The 19,824-nt window shown below is 25.6% G+C and overlaps 1 protein-coding gene and 1 long non-coding RNA gene across 17 annotated transcripts in view; one reads left to right on the top strand and one right to left on the bottom strand.

Annotated features, from left to right (window-relative positions):
• LOC122714140 overlaps positions 1–19,824 on the top strand; it is an 86,119-nt gene that overhangs the window by 59,896 nt on the left and 6,399 nt on the right. For 14 of the 16 annotated variants that reach the window (XR_006346591.1, XR_006346589.1, XR_006346587.1 and 11 more), the window contains 5 exons: positions 5,609–5,669; positions 13,299–13,555; positions 15,947–16,010; positions 17,646–17,741; positions 19,662–19,762. Coding sequence is in view for 13 of the 16 variants with exons in the window: in XM_043935287.1 (XP_043791222.1) it covers positions 5,609–5,669; positions 13,299–13,555; positions 15,947–16,010; positions 17,646–17,741; positions 19,662–19,762 (579 nt within the window). In the remaining 3 variants the exon portion in view is untranslated. The remainder of the gene's footprint in view (positions 1–5,608; positions 5,670–13,298; positions 13,556–15,946; positions 16,011–17,645; positions 17,742–19,661; positions 19,763–19,824) is intronic. The other 2 variants (XM_043935332.1, XM_043935322.1) reach the window with 1 other exon arrangement.
• On the bottom strand, positions 16,369–18,612 carry LOC122714210. Its single transcript, XR_006346599.1, has 3 exons — positions 18,228–18,612; positions 17,597–17,723; positions 16,369–17,527 (listed from the first exon to the last, which is right to left on the bottom strand). It is a non-coding gene; the product is annotated as an uncharacterized LOC122714210 (long non-coding RNA).

The following is a 19,824-nucleotide window of genomic DNA, read 5'->3' as shown; positions in this document are numbered from 1 at the left end:
TCGAATGTCTTTGAAATTATTGATATTGAGATAAATATATCAGAATATTTTAATTTTGATTATCCATCGATTCTTAATATTGTAATGCACTAATGACATTAAATATTCTTATCTCTGTATATAAGGTGTATCATTTAAATCGAGTGTTTTTGTTGAAATTGTTGAATTTGTTGAAATTTTTTTGTTGAAATTATTGTTATTGGGATAATAAATATATAAGAATATTTTAATTTTTAATATCCATTGATTTTTAATATCTTGATATTCATGATTCTTATCCTTTTGTAGAATGTTTCTCTATTAAAACATATATATTCAAACTAATTCAATTGTATCTTCGAAATTATTGAGAATACTGATAAATATTCCTAATCGTAATATTAATATATTTTAATTTTGATCATTAATTTTCCCTCTAATAGAGAATATATTTGAGAGAATATATTTGAGATTCTTACTTCGAAATGTTTTTAGAAAAATCTTAAATAATGAAAAATGGAAATTCAACGTTTTATCTCAACAGATGACACAGATATCTCATATAAAACGGAAATATTTCAAGATTAAAAAGAGCTTTTTTTTAAATATCTTTTGTACATCATAAAAACACGAGATAAGTTTATGGACATATAAATTATTCAGAAACGCCTGATTAAAATCTTTCACTTTTCATTTTTTTAATTGTCAGATTAAATCAAGAGCGAAAGTATTTTAAAGTTTAAAAAAAAATTTTAACCTCCCTACTTTTTTTTCTTCCCCCCTTCATATTCATATAATCAAATTCAAAACATTTCAGAAATTTGTTAAAACACTTTTATCATTTTCATCTAACGATTGCATGAATACAAATATACAAATCTCTTATAATTTAATCTCGAATAAAAATTCTCGTTTCAAATTTAAATTTGAATTATCGAGCAAATAAAACTTGGAAGATAATCGAATATTTTCATTGTATGTATATATGAATATTATATATACGTACACAAAATTTAAACATCCTCTCTTTCGTTTTAATTACTCTTTTATACACACAGAATTAATTTTCCCTTGTGCGAAAGTCGATCGATTCCGATGATAAACTAATTGATAACACATTGTTATTGTTCTTAATTAAAATATGAATATTAATGTCTTACTCAACGGCTTGCATTATCGTGCACAACGTTCAAGTGTCACCGTTATTTTACCGCAGTTTGTAACTTGCCACGGAATGCCCTCATTATTTTAATGATAATTATACGTTAAATGAGAATTGATTGCAGTCAACCGTGCACCAATGGAAGTAAATTTATCGAATAGTGCTAATAATTATAGTGGTATACAGATTCAAATCGATAGTTTCTGACTGTGTAATTTTCTGTTTCATCGTTTAACGAAATCACTTTCTTCCATTTCCTATTATATAATATTCAAATAAATATATATGCATACTACATAATATTAATAACATTAATTTTAATTTTAAAGAATTTAGCGAAGAAATTTAACGAAGATTGAAGATAATGAAATATGATTTTACATTCAAATTTTATTTTAAAAAATTTTTGTATTTTTTTTTTTTAGTTCGAGTAATAACTTTTACTAGTAGTTTTCAGAGGATAGTTTCAGAGATCCTTCCATTTACTCGTTCTATATAAATTCAATATCGTTTGTGTGCTCTGCCAAGTTAATATTAACAATTAACGTTAGAACTCGTATACTCTGTAAGTTTAATCACATCTGCGAAAATCAAGAACGTTTTAGTGTAAAGTTTTGCACGATATCGAGTTGGGGAATTGGATTAAGCGTGAGCTAATAGGTGCTCAAGTATCTATAATAAATAACTAAAGTGGATTTTAACTTAATGATAAATTAACGTTTTATAAGTGTAGATAACTTGAAAAATGATTTTGTCATTTCAAATTTATAATTATAAATTCATTAATTTGCGTTTAATAATTTATGATCGAATTTATTAATAAAAATTACTAGAAATAGGGTAGGTACATTCTTCAACATTTATTAATTAAAATTTGTTATTTTTTAAACTATTTACATTTCCGTTACTTGACATTAAATTCATACAATTTTAAAATTTTATTATTAAAAATTATTCGAAATTGATTTAGAATTTAGTTATTATTTGTTACTAGTCTTTGTTACTAGCTAGATACTTACAAAATTTACTACATAAGATTTATAAATCTTTTCATTAAAAGATTTCTTATAATCGAATTGAATAGTCATTATAATCGATTTATTTATTCTATTATTTCCAACAATTTTTCTATTAGAAAATTATTTTAATTTTATTTTATTACTAAAATACTAAATTTTTATTATTACTAAAATTACTAAAATTTTATTACTAAAAAATTTCTAGAAAATTTTGAATATCATATTCATTGGAATAAAACGAGAAAAGGAGAGAAAAGAAAAAAGAAGAAAGAGAGATTACAAGCGATAGAAACCTAGTTTACATAATCGTATTAGCACGCGTTGCGCGTTGCATTAATTATGCGCGGCAAGTCCTTCGGATTACCGAGGTTTTCTTGGTTAAACGAACGCCTTGTTGAACGTCGATCAGCTATTTAGTAATAGCTGGAACGATCCATCGTGGATTGGCCGCGGACCAAATTCTCATGGACAGTCACGAACAGATATGACCGGACGCGAATTTATTATTCCATTCGCGACAGTTTGATATATGGCATAGGAAATCGAATTAAACCAGTGTATCTTGGTTTCGCAAGTATCTAGGAAAATATCCCTAGCGTAGATTGTGGTAACTTACAGTGAAGGAATAAAAGATTGTTCTACGGACATCATAATTTAGTATGTTATCGTAAATATATTCGAGATAACTTGAACTAGTTCACGTAGATTTGGAAAGGATCTTTATGGCCTATGTTTTCGAGAATCAATTTCTTTTTCATGTATCTTTGAAATTATGGTTATAGATAAGGAATAAGTAGATAGGAGTTTTATATATATTTATTATAGGTTAGGAATTTCGAACCATGGTCATGTCAAATCTTATTTCAAAATTTATTTCAATTTTATTATTGATTAAAGATTAATATTATAATATATGTCAATAGTAATTGAATTTACATCGATAGATTGTTTCACAAAGAAATTTTTCGTGGTAGTAAAATTCTAACCTAAATTTTGATTAATGCTTATATGAATTCTTGAACAGAAAAATAAAATCAATCTGAAATTGAATTTCATTCATTTTTATTAATTTTTTCACTTCACGGTTACTGAAGTTTCCGGTGAACGAGCAACCTATTTAACAGGTCAAACGAAACCATTTCTCGATCATCCTTTCAATATTCGTGCACATATCGTTCACGATCAACGCGTTGCACGAATAGTACCCGAATAAGCTGCTTTCCATTTATAAATCCAGAATATTAGCAGCATATTTCGATGATGAGGTTGGGTTATATAATCTATAAATCATCCGACTAGGAAATTCTATTCTATTTGTCTAGTATGCACGTGGAAACATTACTTAAGAAATACAATAAGAAATACAATATTCATTCCGATTAATTCGTATAATTAACAATAAAAATGATCAATTTTCATTTAATATCGATTTTCATTATTAAAATTATATACACCACTCTCGAAATTGTATTTATTCACGTTACTTAAGAGATAATTGCTTCTAGCATTTATAAAGGTTATGTTGTGGGTTTGTTAACGTATACTGTTTATGCTGTATCTACACTGGAACACTAAGGCTGTTCGCGATCTCTCATATATTACTTCTGTTTCATTTACGAACAGTTTTAACCAACATAGATGCAAAATTCGTTGAAATATTATCTGCATTGTATTTTATTGTGAACATAAAATTAAAAAAATTATTCATTTTAATCTTTTGCATAAATCTATCCACTTTCATTGTTAGTAATTCTCAGTTAATACAAATAAATTTTCATTCTAAATTTTTTAAACTGGCAAGCAAATGTTTAACCACGTTTACACTTTTTTTCCATGCTCCCTTCCTATAGATGTACTCAACGTGTCGTGACTACGTAACAAGTTCCATTAAGAGCATCCTCGAAAGATTTCGAGATCTGTCTAGTCGAAACGGTCCATGAATTTACGAATTCTGCCAAGTTCTGCTACGTGGACGGCGTAATGAGTACACTTTTTATTGCTTCGAGGATTCTTCTTCTGTTTCGAAGGCCTATCACGGAGTTTGGTAATCGTCCCTGCAGCGGTACCTGGATGTCTCGAGATACGAAATCCAGGTCGCCCTATTTTGCAATTGGCAATCGGCCTGATCCGCTAACGTGGAGTCTGCCAGATAGTTCCAGTTGTCGAACGCTGCCAGGTCGTGCTGTGTCTATCGGTTCTCGGATCGCGCTATATATATATCGTAATTTTAATCGCAAAAAAATTCTATGTTATAACAGAAAAATTTATTGATCGTTAATCATTATTATCGATCAATATATGGAAAATATTTTTTGATTAATTTTTTGGTAATTTGTTAAAAATGAAATTTATTTTTGATTATTTATTTTTTGGTTTACTGATCAATTTTATCGATGATAAACAATTTTTTTTTATTATTGATAAAGTTTTACGTAACGAATATATAATATCATTTTTTTTGTTTCTCATTTTTATATTTTTGTAACATAATCTAATATTTTTTATTTATTAAGGTATTTATATATCATGTTTTACGTCATTTATAGATATTAATTATCAGTGACAGTAATAAAAATTGACGAGATTTGAAAAAAATGAATTTATATTACAATAATGGTTACCTATTGTTAAAAAATATTTTATTATTTTTAATGTTATCAGAAACCAAAGAAAAATTATTCCAAAACAATTTAAATTTTACTTTTTCCTTTAAAATTTAATAATCATAATCCTCCATAGAAATTAACATTTTCTCCATTCATTCTATTCATAAAATTTTTTTGTTTTTGTTCAATTCCTTTTTTTTTTTTCTTTCTTTATTTTTCTCTTCGAATTTTCGTTCTCACTCGTATTTTTCGTATTTTTCGAATGTAAGGTTAATTATCCTTACGAACGAAATTTATCAGAATCTAAAAAAAAGTTGGATGAGACGAGAAAAAGAATTGATTCACGTTACAAGAGTGAAGTTGGAGAGAGAGTTTCGTTTTGAGGATGAATAGAGAAGTTGTCCAAATTCCGGAAGTCGATGTCGTTCGAAATCTGTTCGAAAGTGTTCACGCGGAAGTGACATTCTTTTTGTCCTTTGTAGACTATCGCGATGTAAACTTGAGTTTCAATTGATTTCGTAAAATTATGTCATAAAAACGAGGATTTATTGTCTTGCAGTAAAAAGAAAAAGATGAATCTTTTCCGAAAATTTTGCAGAAATGTAAAATTCTATGGAAGAGAAATGATTTTAAAATTTATTTAAATAATCTCTTCATCAAATATTGATATATTATCGTTTCGAAGAGATAAATTGAATTTATTCTTTCATTGGATAAAATATAACCACTCGACTTAATTTTAACTTATATATATATATATTTATTATTCATTTTAATTAGAAAAATTGAATTGAACGGAATAAATGAAATTTAATCGACGATATTTTCTTATCATTTTACAGAGAAGAAGTGCGGAGATAACGGTGGACAGTGGAGAGGAGAATGTGTTCGTCCGCATTTCCGGTGAGTGAAACTCTTTCTGTATTAAAAATTTAAACGAACTGATGATTTATTTCCTTTTATTAATTAATACTTCATTTAATAAATTCAGGAATTAAATTGTAAAAAATTCGTTCAGATTGTAGTTAATTTATTAAATACCGTTTTTCTCTTATATGTAAATTTATATATCTATGATATTTTTAAATATATTAATATATCGGATAATATATGGTAATATTATAAATACTATAAATATTATAAATATTAATGTAAAATTATTATATAAATCTTGTTTCTACTTTTTCCTTTTTTTTTAGAATTGCAAATATAAAAAAATTAAAAAATTTTTTAATCTATAAATGTATTGTATATTTATTTCGCGTGATTTAAATGTTTATCACTTTATCAACTTTTTTTTTTATTCTTACATTTTCATGAGAAGAATCGAATATCAATTTGCTATCATATTACATAAAAGTAGATCAGTTATTCGTTTATGCATTTTACATATAATCTAATAAGTTATTAAAAAAATTTATTCGAAAAAAATAAAAAATTTGTATCAGTAATTGCATAATATGGATCCGAATATTGCACGTTTTTTTCGTTAGATATTTTAGTCGAGGAAATAGCGATTCTTGTAACAAATTTTCGAGGTGATTAAAATATAACAATGTGATTTGAATATAAATGAAAAATCATTCCATTGTTCAAAAAATCTAGATAGATAAATTCTTTTTTGGTTTTTCGTCGAAAATTCAATTTTCCTCTTTATGAATAATTTCACAACAGACATTATCGTTATAATAGAATTTTCGAAAATCTTTTTAATTATTAACTAGAATAATATGCGATAATAATAATTATTATAAAATAAAAATAAATTAACAAGAATATTTTGTTAATTCATTTTTACGTAATATACATGTATATACGCGTACATTATATATATGTATATAATATAATATATGTAATATAATCACAATAAATATATTTTTGCAAGATGCATATACGTACACAATAATTTTTTTTTTAAGCATAAAAATTTCTCTCAAAGAAAAACGAGAAAAAGACGAGAGATAAAATACTTAACACATAATAATATGCTTTAATATGCTAATATACTTCAAAAATTTGCATAAATATTACTCTAATTACTATTAAACTTAACGTGTATTCATGTGTATTATTTTTATTTTATAAAACATAAAAACGTAAATCATTAATTTTATTAAATTGAACATATATAGACGTGCAAAAAATTTTAGGTTAGGTTAATGAATAATACAACAAATCACTTCACAATACGATAATTTAATTGGCTGAATCGAACGAAATAGTTGAAAGAATCGAACATAGAATAGCAATGTGAGATCGAATATATATACGTTTGTTTCCTCAAAGTAGAATTCGATTAGAAAAAGTTTACGAACGTAAAAAACGAAATGACGATTGAAGAAGAAACAACGTGTTTTCCACGACGATAAACGGTAATGGCCATCGTGTTTGCCATATTTATCTCGTCTAACTAAACGTTTTCTGTGCGATTTATTGTTTGCCGAACGTGAATGTAATAGATATTTCTTCGATAAGTGTTTAGATAGATTGTTAACCTACGATTTTACGAAGAAACTGTTGTACTGATTACAAGAGGGCGCTGAAGAAGTAACTATCGATAGATTTCGATAATATATGCATGTTATTCGATATATCGATATTATTGCTAAGATCAATAATGGATGAAAATAATGAATTTCTATATTTTCTTATTATTAAAAAGTTGTTGACGATTTTCAAAATATATTCAAAATAATCGATTTATAATTGATTAAGATAATAATAATTGATAAAGATATTAATATAAGTAAGGAAAAATAGAAATTCTATCACTTCTCTTTGTTAACAATATTTTAATGATCGATGCATTAAAAATTAATAATAAGATAATAATTAAATTAATAAGATATCAATAATATATCGATAATCGATAGTCATCTCGCCTCTTAGATTTATATCTATGTATTTCTTTGAGATATTTTGTTAAAGACTTTGTCAACATTATTTATTATATAATTAATTTTAATTATATAATAAAAATAAATAAGTTTAATTATAAGAAAAAAAATAAAAAAAAATAAAATAAAATAAAATTTTTCTTAAATTAGATATTGAATTAAAGATATAAAATAAATTGAATAATATCATGAAATAAAATGCTAAAAATCTTATAGAAAGAGATATAAATTAAATTAAGAGATTAGTAAATTGAATAAACAAATAATTGAAAATTCAGCGTAAAAGGGGAAAACTTTACATTTATGATTAATAATATTAATTCCTCTATACGAACATTTTAATGCTCGAGCTGAGAAACTTCCGCCTCAGCGCGCTAATATTACAGGAAGTTATTGAGTTGCAAAAGAAAATGCATTTCTTACATTTCCTTATGGAGAATGTTGGTGAAGAATTTTTCCTGATCTAATCATTACTGAAGATGTTTCGCTTAATTATTGAATATATTTTGTATGTTCGTTAAAAAAAATATTTTTTTAATGCCTATGTGTGAACATATAGAATTTAAATAAAATTGTATAATAATAAAGTTAAATAATTAGAAGAAAATTTTTTAAAAATATATTTCATGATATTGTAATTATATGTATAGGTTAAAGGAAATTTATTTGATCTTCTTAATAAAAATATTTTTTCCCAAAGATAGAGATTTCTTCCAGTTAACCCAGATGCTCTGTAACATTTATATCAAAGGATTTGGATAGGCTTTTCACTGATCGGATACGATACAAAAGACTTACAGTACTTCAGATACTTATCCTATTGGATAATAAATTAAATTGTATTTCGATCCATTTTGAAGATATTTTTTTTCCATTAACTAAAGAATTTCTCTCAGAATTATATAATTATTATAAAGTTAAAATAAAAAAATATATTTTTTCATCATCACAATGGTAATTTATTACAAGATAAATTTCTTTAATTAATCTGTTATCTGTTATTTTTCATTCTTAATTATCTATTTTGATTTTATAAAAACAAAAAACTTTCATATATTTCTTGTTTCATTGTTCAAAGAGAAAAATTACAAAAAGTTTATAATTGTATTTTATAATTTGTAGTAATTTTTTAAACTTTTAAACTTGTTAAATTTATTATTACACAATTTATTTCTATCTTGCAATATATAATAATATAATTTTTTATACGCTTATCAATCATTCTCCAATCATATTACACACCGATTCATATTCGTTGGATTGCTGCCCAACATTTCAACCCTTTACATTTCAGATTGACAGAGGCATACAGTTTATCTCTTTAGACAAGAAAATCGAATGTCAATCAATATAATAAATTAATGATTAAACAGATATATAAATCAATATCTAAATATTACGTGATAATAAATAAAATCTTTTTACTATTATTATTGAACAAATTGATTAAATTAAAATATCATTATCTTATAATCGTTCTTAATTTTAACTAAACTATTTTTTTAAATGATCAAATATTGATAATTTAAAGCGAATCGAATAAAATTTATTTAATCAACGTACGGTTCGAGAAATATGGATGATCAAATTTATCCGAATGAAAGAGAATTTTAAAAGAGGAAAATGAGAAGAATACGTAAGTCAATTGGTATGATGGTAGAAAATAAACGGGACATGAAAGGAAACGAAGCGATAACCTCGATGGAATTTACGCGTCATAAAGTCTACCGGTTTCTTTGACTGATAACACGTATGGCTGCAATTAGGTTAATTAGATAGCGACAGTGCGTGAACAATGTCCCAACATTCATAGGACATTCTCGTTCTGTTTCTATCCCCGAACACGAATCATTTATTTGAAAATCTTTTTTTAAAGATTTAGAGATTTATTTTCCTCTGTGTTTTAATCTGTCAATTATTTATCATCCATTTTAATTTTTCAATTACTTTTTATAATGTTTACAACAACGAAGTCTCGAGTTTCTCTTGTAGATAAATTTCGTTTTGTAAAATAATTTTTTGTCGATCATATTGCTTTCTTTGTTCGACTCGAAAATTTCCGATAATCTTTGTTGCTTATAGAGAGTAAAGGGACAAATGACTCGCTTTATTGTTACAAGAAAATACACTTTGATTTTTGAGCTTATGTCAATTCACTTTTTTTTTTTTTATTGGGAATGTAAATTTCCAATAATGATTTTTTTTTCATGTTATATGCTTTCATATAAAAATAGATATAAAATAAATCTAAAATAAATCTCTAGTAGATCATTATGTCATAAATAAATTATCATTTGAAGATTTCTTTAATATCTTAATTAATTTGTTCAAGAAGTGAGTAATTTTCAAAGATTAATTTATTCTGAGATTTATTTTCTAATTTTCCTTGAGTTTTTCGATTCCTTTTTTTGATATTCACAAATAATTTGTGATAACGATAACTTCTTTTTGAATTCCATGATTACCATGAATTCCATCATCCATTTTTTATATACATCTTTTTAAATACTTTCTAATTTAATAAAAATTATCTTTATTAAATAATTATGATAATATAATATTACAAATAATATTCTAAATTGAAATATAATTTAATATTTTTTATAATTATCTATTAAGTAAAAAAAAATCTCAATTTGAAAAATCCATCAGTCACAGATTAAAATATTTATCCAAGAATCTTTAAATATATTCACTCATATATTTTTTCATAATTTGATTATGATACGCGTGATCTTCAACTTAACCTAAGCATATTTATATTGATAATAAAAAAAAAAAAGAAAAAAGAAAAAGAAGAACAAAAGATTGCTTCGAGCATTCCATACACACGAAGGCTGGTCCATTTGCATGAAAAGAAAAACCATATATCATACAATCGCATAGCACTGCTCACGTATATGCGCGTCATAATACCGAATAGCACGATGTTGCAATGGATTGTACCCTAGAAATTGTGTAACTGAAATTATTAGCAAGATGTACGCGTTTCAAACTTGTGTTTTGCAACCATGTCAGTTGACAATGCTTTCTAGACGAGCTATTGTTTCGCAAACGTATAATTACTAGGGAAAACTCTTTTTTCTTTCTTTTTTATCGCGAGATAAATATGTTTAACCTCTTCGGTGATCCTAAGAGATTGGTTCTAATTTCTCGAAAATTAGACGTATAAACAATATTACCTTGATTTTTATATTTTGCTTTATTAATATTGTTAAAATTCTGAATTCTGAAAGATTGTTACAATTCTGAATTTATATTCATTTTACATCGATGCTTACCTAGAGAATGTAGAGGTTAGGTAGAGGTAAATTTAATTATTTCGTCGTTTTTGAAAAAGAATAAGCAAAATTTGCACGAAATATAAAGTGATTATGTGATTGATTTTTGAAAATTAAAATCATGTATTTGGTTATAAAAATTATGAAAATTTAGTAGGAAGAAAAGTGTAACACTTACTTTTCCAATACTTTTAAATTTCTCAAGCATGTCCCTTGACAACCATTTCGAATTTAAAATTGAGAAATATGGTTTTCGAGCATTACTTAACTTTATAAGGAAGTAATTTTTCTTTAGAAACAATATAATCAACTAGAAAAATGATAAAAGTTTGGAATTATTTATTTTTATTTCCATATAAATTTCTCTTAATAAAATGTTACTAGAAATTTATATAATTATCTAGAAACGTATCTTTAACCAACCTTCTAGCATAAAGAGTTAAATTAACGTGACCGTGAGAAAGATTAGCCAGAAGTGAAAAATGGATGAATTGACTTTGGAAATTGTAATTATTTAGGAGGGCGGAAAATTGGAAATTTGTTAATTAAGGTTAAGTATCGTATTCTGCGCGAGCAAGTAAAAATTCGCATTAGGTCCTATCCCATCCCATCTTTCTATTATAAATCCTAAAAAAAAAAGTGGAACGAGTAGCAAAAAAATCTCTTAATCTTTTTTAATTAAATTTAATTGTAATAAAGCGTATTTCAAGAATAATTATATATTATTATTTTTAATACGTAATAATTTCATATTTATCAAAACTAATTTTAGTAATTATCTAGAAACTTTTATTTAATAATACCATACACGTTTCGTATGTATTTACATTTACAGTAGTATAGTTACAGAAAACTAACCTATCAGATCGCTAGTTTGTTCAAAACCATAGAATATACATGACACAGTTGTTGTAGTTTACAATCGATCCAATATTAATGCAAATATAATTTTAATTAACGAATTAAATAAAATATCAACAAATTTTAGTTATATTTTTTAATTAAGCATTAGTTTGTTAAAATTATAGTAATTATACATTAATTATATTTATGTAATCGAACAATTCAGAGAGATAACCGTTCGATTATTATTTCCAAAAGAATATTTACACGAACAACGAACATCGCTACGGTATTCTAATAATTTCCGTGTACGCGATATAAATTATTATATTCATGAATATTCATCGAACGTTGAATATTTTTGTTTGCATTCAATCACGATAAACGAGCCATTAATCTTTGCTATTTCTACCGATGCAGTTTTCGGTATTTATAATTTATCGAAGATTCATTGTACGGTCACGCTTTTCGAGCTTTTTTATATTACCATTTTTAATTTTTTATATTATTTTATCCTATTTATATATATCTGAAGTTTTTATTAAAGTAAAATATTTATTTATTCTGTAATTTTATCTTAAATAATTAATTTTTAATATTTGCCATTTCATTTGGTATTTTCATTTGAATGATTTTAATAATAAATATCTTATTTTGAAAAGTAAATAAGTAAACATTGTTTTTCATTTTCTAAAAGATGATGATTTTATTTTATCAATATATTTTAAATGTTTCTTTAAAATTGAAAATGAATTGAGAAATTTTATTAATATTTTACTTCTATTGTAAAAGAAAAGAAAAATGTATATAATCACGTAATAAAACCAATTTCAATCGTCTTTTCCAATTGCTTTCGTAGAAATCAACACAAAAATTGCCAATATTTTTATAAAATTTATTTAAAAATGAAAAATTGCGGTGGTTATAATATTTTTAAAATCTAATTTTAGATTTCACAAGAGAAAAATTTACAGACTTTTCCTTCTAAAATAATTTTCAATTACTTACAACGTTACATTCTAATACTTTCAAAATATTTTCAAAAATTATATTTATTATATTATATGATTGACATGATTGATATTCAATTTTCAAAATTTAATTTTCACCTTTCCTCCCAAGAGGAAAATTCTAAAAATCATCTTTTCTCCAATCGTTTCGTAGAAAACGTCAACACTTCCAAAACTTTCTCAAAAAATGGAAAATTACATTATACACGTGACACGATTAATAATTCGCTTTTCAAAATTTCTAATTTCACTGTTTCACACAAAAATTTACAGAGAACTCTTCCAAAATCTTGTTGAATTCCTTCGATAAAAAAAAAAACGTTACATACTCTATCAAAAAACATTCTCAAAAATTCTTATGCCGACACGATTGATCCAATATTCCAAGTTATTTTCAATAACCCAATCTTCTTTTACGAGAGAAAAATTTAACGAAACATCTCTCGAAAATCCTCTTCCTCGACCGTTTCTTAAAAATTTCTTTTCCATTCCTCTTCGCAGAGAGCGCCGCGCTGCCAACATCCGGCGTGTCGGCCACGTTGGCGGAAGTCCGCGATGAACCAAGGACGGAACCCGCGTTCAGACGTTTGTCAGAGGTCGACCGTATCCTTCTCGAGAGTTTGGATATCGGCCGCTCGAGACCGAGGCCGACCGGTCGATTCCTGACAATGCACAAGAGAAGGCGTAAGAGGCTTACCACGAGATCCTTAACCGAGGAGCCTGGCATCCTGGACGATATTTTCCATGGTCTGGTCCAGGTAAGCTATTGATCGTATAGGATATAAAGCTTACGTGTAAAAAGGAACCTCAGAAATCGTATCTAGATTGTAATGTATATGGCTGATATACTTTATAATATTGTTTCGATATTGTTATCGTGTTATTAAGAAAATATAGGATATATAAATTTTATGGGTGGATATTATAGGAGGGAGAAAAGTTTCAAGGAGAGAGAGAGAGAGAGAGAGAAATATTATACGGTTATTATTTGATCTGGAAGATTTATTATAATATTAATTTTAATAACATATTGTACATTATTTAAAACGTGGCGAGCAAATTTGATAATTTTTAGTGGATTATTTATTTAAACTGTTTTATTCCGTTATTAATAAATGGAAATCGAGAATGATAAATAAATATATATATAATTTATTAATTGTTGATCCGCTGTTATGAATTATGAATTATTAATAATAGAATATAAAATAATGTTAATTCCATTAATTAATTATCGAAAGTTTGAAAATGTTATAAATAAAATCTGATTAATTAGAAGTCCGTTCTGTGAATTGTTCTTCGAAATATTCTGAATATTCAGATTGTATATTAAATTATAAGAAAGTTGTTTGGATTATTGTGTTATTATTAACGATTCTAGATTTATTGGTTAATATCTGAAATTTAGTATACTTATCTATATTACTAGCTTTGATCAAATTTTAAAGTTGATCCATAAATTATCGTTAATCTCAAATAATCGATGTATATTAATATCAAAGTTGAATTTATTGTATATTGGTATTATTGATAATATAGTAAAGCATCTTTAATTAAGAAAAAGAGATTATTACGCTTAATTTTTTTCTCAAATTAATAGTAATAAAAAGATAAATCGAATTTTTTTTCATTTACTTTATATAATTATAATTTCCATTTAATTTGTAATTGCAATTTTCCAATATTCTTAAATTTTCAGAATTAAAAGTTTTTAAATCTTCGAGCTTCTCTTTTTAAATTTTCTAATCTTCGAGTCATCGAATGTCCTACTTTCAAAGTTTACAAACTTCAAGTTCTCGAAATTTTCTACCGATACAAGTAACGTAACGGAGAAACTTCGCAGAACTATATAAATAATAGTTTTAACAAAAAAAAAAAAAAAAAAAAAAAGAAAGAAAAAAATGATAAAATTAAAAATTTCAAATTTTCACACAACACAATTTTCTAGAAATAATCTCTCCAATGTTAATATAATAAAAACAATTTAACAATATTATTTTTTTCGTTTTCTCGTTATTCTATTTACTAAACAAATATATTGTGTTCCAAATATGGTATATTTAAAAAAAAAGTCTACATATGCGTTCCAAATAATTATTTTCCTAAATTAAAATTTTTTTTTCTAATTCAATTATCTGTTTATCAACTATTACTTTTTCCATACATTTTAATTGAACATCCTGTATAAAAACCAATCAAAAATTGAAAAAAAAAATTTTTTTTATTTTTCTAAAAACTTAACTACCAAATTTACCAATCTATAATAAGAAGTTAATAGATTTTTCGTATTATTTTACGTAACTTATTATAAATCGAAATAAAAAATCGGTTAATTAAAATCGGCACTAATTGATCGGATCGATGAAATCCGAAGTAGTTAAGGGACTTAAACTGTTAGGTAATTGAAGCGGAAAACCGATGATAGCGGTCGAATGGTCAGAACCTTTGTGCAATTTAACCGGTTAAATGCTAATACGACATTATTGGTCAGGAATGATCGTGACGATAGATGAAAGTCGTTAATTCGATTTAGAAGTAAATTCACGCGTTCATTGGTTGTCGCGTGTTAAATAGAGAAAATGGAAGTATCGTTCGAAAGAACAATGCCATAAAAAGGTATAAAAACTGGAGGAAAAAAGTAATTTTTCACGCGGAGATAACGAATTTTATTTGTTGAGTGCATAATTATAGTAATAAATGATTAATCTTTTTTTCAATATCATCAATTCTTTTATTTAGTCAAAAAAAAAAAATCTCTTTTTGACAGAAAAAGGAAAGCTTTTGATAACAAGATTAATACAATGACATAATTTTCTTCATTGTAGAAAATTATTTTCAAAATTATTGAAAAGATAGCGATTTTCAATTCGAAGATAACTACATTTATCAAATGAAATTTTACTACGAGTTCACGAATTTTATTATCAAATTTCGTATATTTATTAGATTACATTATACATATCTGTATAATCTAATAAATAAATAAATTTAAATAAAATAAAATAAAAATATCCCTAGTCTATATTTTTTGTGATATTAAACATCATTGTGATTGTTCCATAAGGGTGAGAAGGAATAAATTTCGACCCCTTTCTAGCCAAATCTATATTCATTTCAATAGCTATTGTGGTATTGGTGATTTGTTGCAGTGTGTATTACAAAAGGCCGGAAACTGGCGGTTTAATGCATTTACACTGGAAACGGTAACAGGAGGTAAGCAATTAAAATATGAAATAATGAAAAAGGAAAAGTTGCGAGGCGAATAGGTGAAAAAGTTTGAGATATTTTTTTAAATAAAGTTCGATTAAAAATTGAATCAGGTGGTAAAAAAAAAAAAAATGAAATAAATGTAAATTATAATTTGATTGGAAGATTTTCTAGGAAAAGGAGTTATGAAATAAAATGATAAATTAAACAAATTTTTATTGGATGATTGTAACGAATTAAATATATATTCTAAATGTAATAAACGATAAAAGAAATAAGATAGTTAATTAAAAATGATATATCAAAAATAGTCACATAAATTCTTTTCCCAGAAAGCTTTTCAATTTTAGTGGAACAAAAATTTTATTAGATTCGTTCAGTTTATTAAACTTCTTGCTTGATGAAAATTATATATTTTAATTGAATTTTGAAACAAAAAGGATTAATATGTTATCTCAAAATATTTAATTATAAATCAATAGAGATTCTGATGAATTCTTGATATTTAAATCCTTTCTCGATATTTTGAATGAAAAATGGATTGAAAAGCATATTTTATCCTGTTAATAAAAATTGCAAAGACCATGTTGACTAATGGATTTCGCGTTTGTAATGGAATTTACAATTACAAAATTCAAACGGAGTGATTCTCGTTCGAGAAATGCAAACTATTTAAGAAACTTCTGCGAGTAAAACGCGCGATGTAAATCAGTTTCGGCTAATGAAGATTTAAAATTCGATTTTCCCGATAGAAAGAAAGAAGGATAATAAAATAAATTAATTCTATAGCATCTCAATATTCGTTATTAGCATCTCAAAATAAATCTTTGACTGAAAAAAAGAAAAGGAAATCAATTTCTCTTTTTCTTTCTTCTTCTTTGTTTTTCTTTTTTTCTTTTCTTCTTTTTCATTTCTTTTCCTTTTCCGTTTTATAAAGAAATATTACTTTTTTAACGTGACATCCAACCGATTTGTCAATATAAGAAACGTGTGCAAAGAGTGACGAAACATAGTATTGGGGAAAAAGCGAGATTCGCACTGTGAATAAGAGTATTTCACTTTTCAAACCTCGAAATCCGTGGGAATCCATGCAATCCATCGAGATCCAATATTCACGCGCGGATTGATTTATTTTCCGCGTATCGAGGCCAACTGAGAGGAATCATATTTATAAGAGATAGTAATATTTATGAGAGAACGATTGAACATCTTCGATTGGCTCTGTTGACTTTGATACATCATCATTAATACATCGATACACTGCTTCGAAAAATTCATGCAGATAATACGGAATATCTGTGGATACCCGATTTGAATTTTAGAAAACGTCACTCGAGTTAACAGAGAAATTGGATAAAAATAAAAGTTAAGAAGATGGAAATCATTTTGAATGCGAGTCATAATATTTTGCCAATTATAATCTTATTTTTCTTCTTTTGTTTCTTGTCTTCTATTTTTCCTTTTTTTTTTTTTGTTTTTTTCCAATTTTATATTTTTTTCCTATCAGTTAGGATTTTTATTATCTATAAAAGCAATTTCGAATTATTATTATTTGAATAGCGAGATTTTAATTTGATGATATCTTGACTTACAACTTTGGATTCCATTCTCGTCGAATATCATGTTACATTTAATTTCCAGGACGTTCGCTGCCAGTATTGTGCGTCCATCTTTTTCATTGGTACGGTCTTCTACAATACTTCAATCTGGATGTGGTTACTGTATGGAAATTATTCGGTAAGAATCACAAATATTGATATAATTTTAAAATCAGTGAGTTTGACAAAATTCTCTGTGCACAAATTAATTTACTTCATATTCTAATGATATTTTCTTATCAATAATCAAATCGTAGATAATCAGATCATCGTAGATAATAGATCAATCATTGAAATTTTAATAAAATTATTCTTCTCAAAAACTGGAAAAATAATGCTTTAGACTCTAACAATAAACTTTCCTCCTTTCCTTCCTAAAGAAATATACCATAGCCTCTAATATATAAATAATATATAAATAATAGAAAAATTAAAAGTAAAATTAGAATTAGAAATAGAAAAATAGAAAAATAATATATACATATAAAAACATACTTATGATCATATATATGTATCTATGTATTTTTACATTTCATATTTTACGTATTTTTTCTTTTGTTTGACACCGCCACAAAATATTGTAGCATATTACATAGGGATTACATATATACTTTACTCAGCTCACTTGTAGAATCGAACAATCATTTCACAATCTTTTTTCTCTTTTTGTGATTTGCTAATGTATCCATTTCTTTGATACTATGTTTCCACAAACGGCAGAAGAATCCTTGTCTCTTACGGAATTAATGAACATTACTTTCTTTCTGCACGAAATTTTTACGTCATCGAGGTTGGAATACAGGTCGGAAGCTATTCGTCACCATTAAATATTCAAAAGGGGAGAGTCCCGTGAAGGGAAATGGCGACACCCCCCTTCACGCGTATATTCGTATTTATAGACTCGCACTTATTATTTATTTATTCTATATAAGATTTCCATACAAGGAAGATTTATATACAGGCATGTACGCCCAAAGATGTTGGAGGGAGGTTATGTGAATATTTTAAACCGAGTTTGATCGCGCATGCGCATAATTGAATAAAATAAACTTGGCTACATGTTAATAATTATTATGATTTCTTGTGGCGCGTACGTTGAAAGTTTGAAAGAAATATGAATAGTGATCGATTATATTATTTGTTTGGCATCAAAGCTTATTTTAATTTTGTGTTTGCTAAAAGTGAAAATTTAGAAACTATAATGGAAAAATTTTTGATTCTGTATACTAGCAAATACTTTCATCAAAACATGTATAGGTTATAATACGAATTACCGATTAGCATCTTTTTTAAGTTAGTTAGGATTTTATTAAAGATTATATTTTTTTTTTCATCTTATATATATATTATAATTAAAATCAAGAATAAAGTCAAGGATTCTATTGTTAAATATATTGAAATCTCTCAAAGAAAAATTACTAAAAAGATAATCACTTACGATGATATTTCGAAGATTCTTAAATCATCTATTGATTTTACAAAAAATAGTTTCAACAACTTTCAAAAACATACTTAGTTGGTTAAAAGCTTTTACAATCTTAATTACAATTGAAACACAATGTAATACATCGAAAATCTTTCACCGCAATTATTTCTATTAAGATTTTTAAAGCTTTCAAAATTTTTTTAAAATTAATTTTCCTCTATTAATATATTGTAACTTAATTAACAATAGTAATAGATAATTAGATAGATTAATACATAATAAATAATAATAGATTTTTTATTAAGAAAATATTAATGTATATAAAATATACAATATAAAATATCTATATATAAAACCATATATAATATTGAAATATTATGAACTATATGAACTATATCACTAAGTATTAAAATATTTGGAATATTAAAATACTAAAATAGTAAAATATAGAGAATATTTTGTATTTAGAATATTTTAGGTATTTTAATTTCGAAAAATTTCATTTAGAATATTTAAATATTAACTTTACTGATCAAAACTTTAAATAAAATAATGATAAGTCACATGATTTACAAGAAATTATAGATATGGCAAATATAGTTTAATCATAACCGATCTTCTTTCTAATTGCAGCCTTTATCGAGGAGGGTTATCACAGTACAAATCCTTACCACAACAGTATACACGCGACCGACGTGACTCAAGCGATGCATTGCTTCCTCCAAGAAGAAAAAGTGAGTATATATGATTTTATAATTGCGTATAGAGAATGAAGCGCAATGAAGTGTATAATGTT

The sequence above is a fragment of the Apis laboriosa genome, unplaced genomic scaffold (genome assembly GCF_014066325.1).
Source record: "Apis laboriosa isolate Shangri-la unplaced genomic scaffold, ASM1406632v1 scaffold112_cov148, whole genome shotgun sequence".
NCBI classification, from domain to species: domain Eukaryota; kingdom Metazoa; phylum Arthropoda; class Insecta; order Hymenoptera; family Apidae; genus Apis; species Apis laboriosa.
This window is presented reverse-complemented; position numbering and strand designations above follow the sequence as displayed.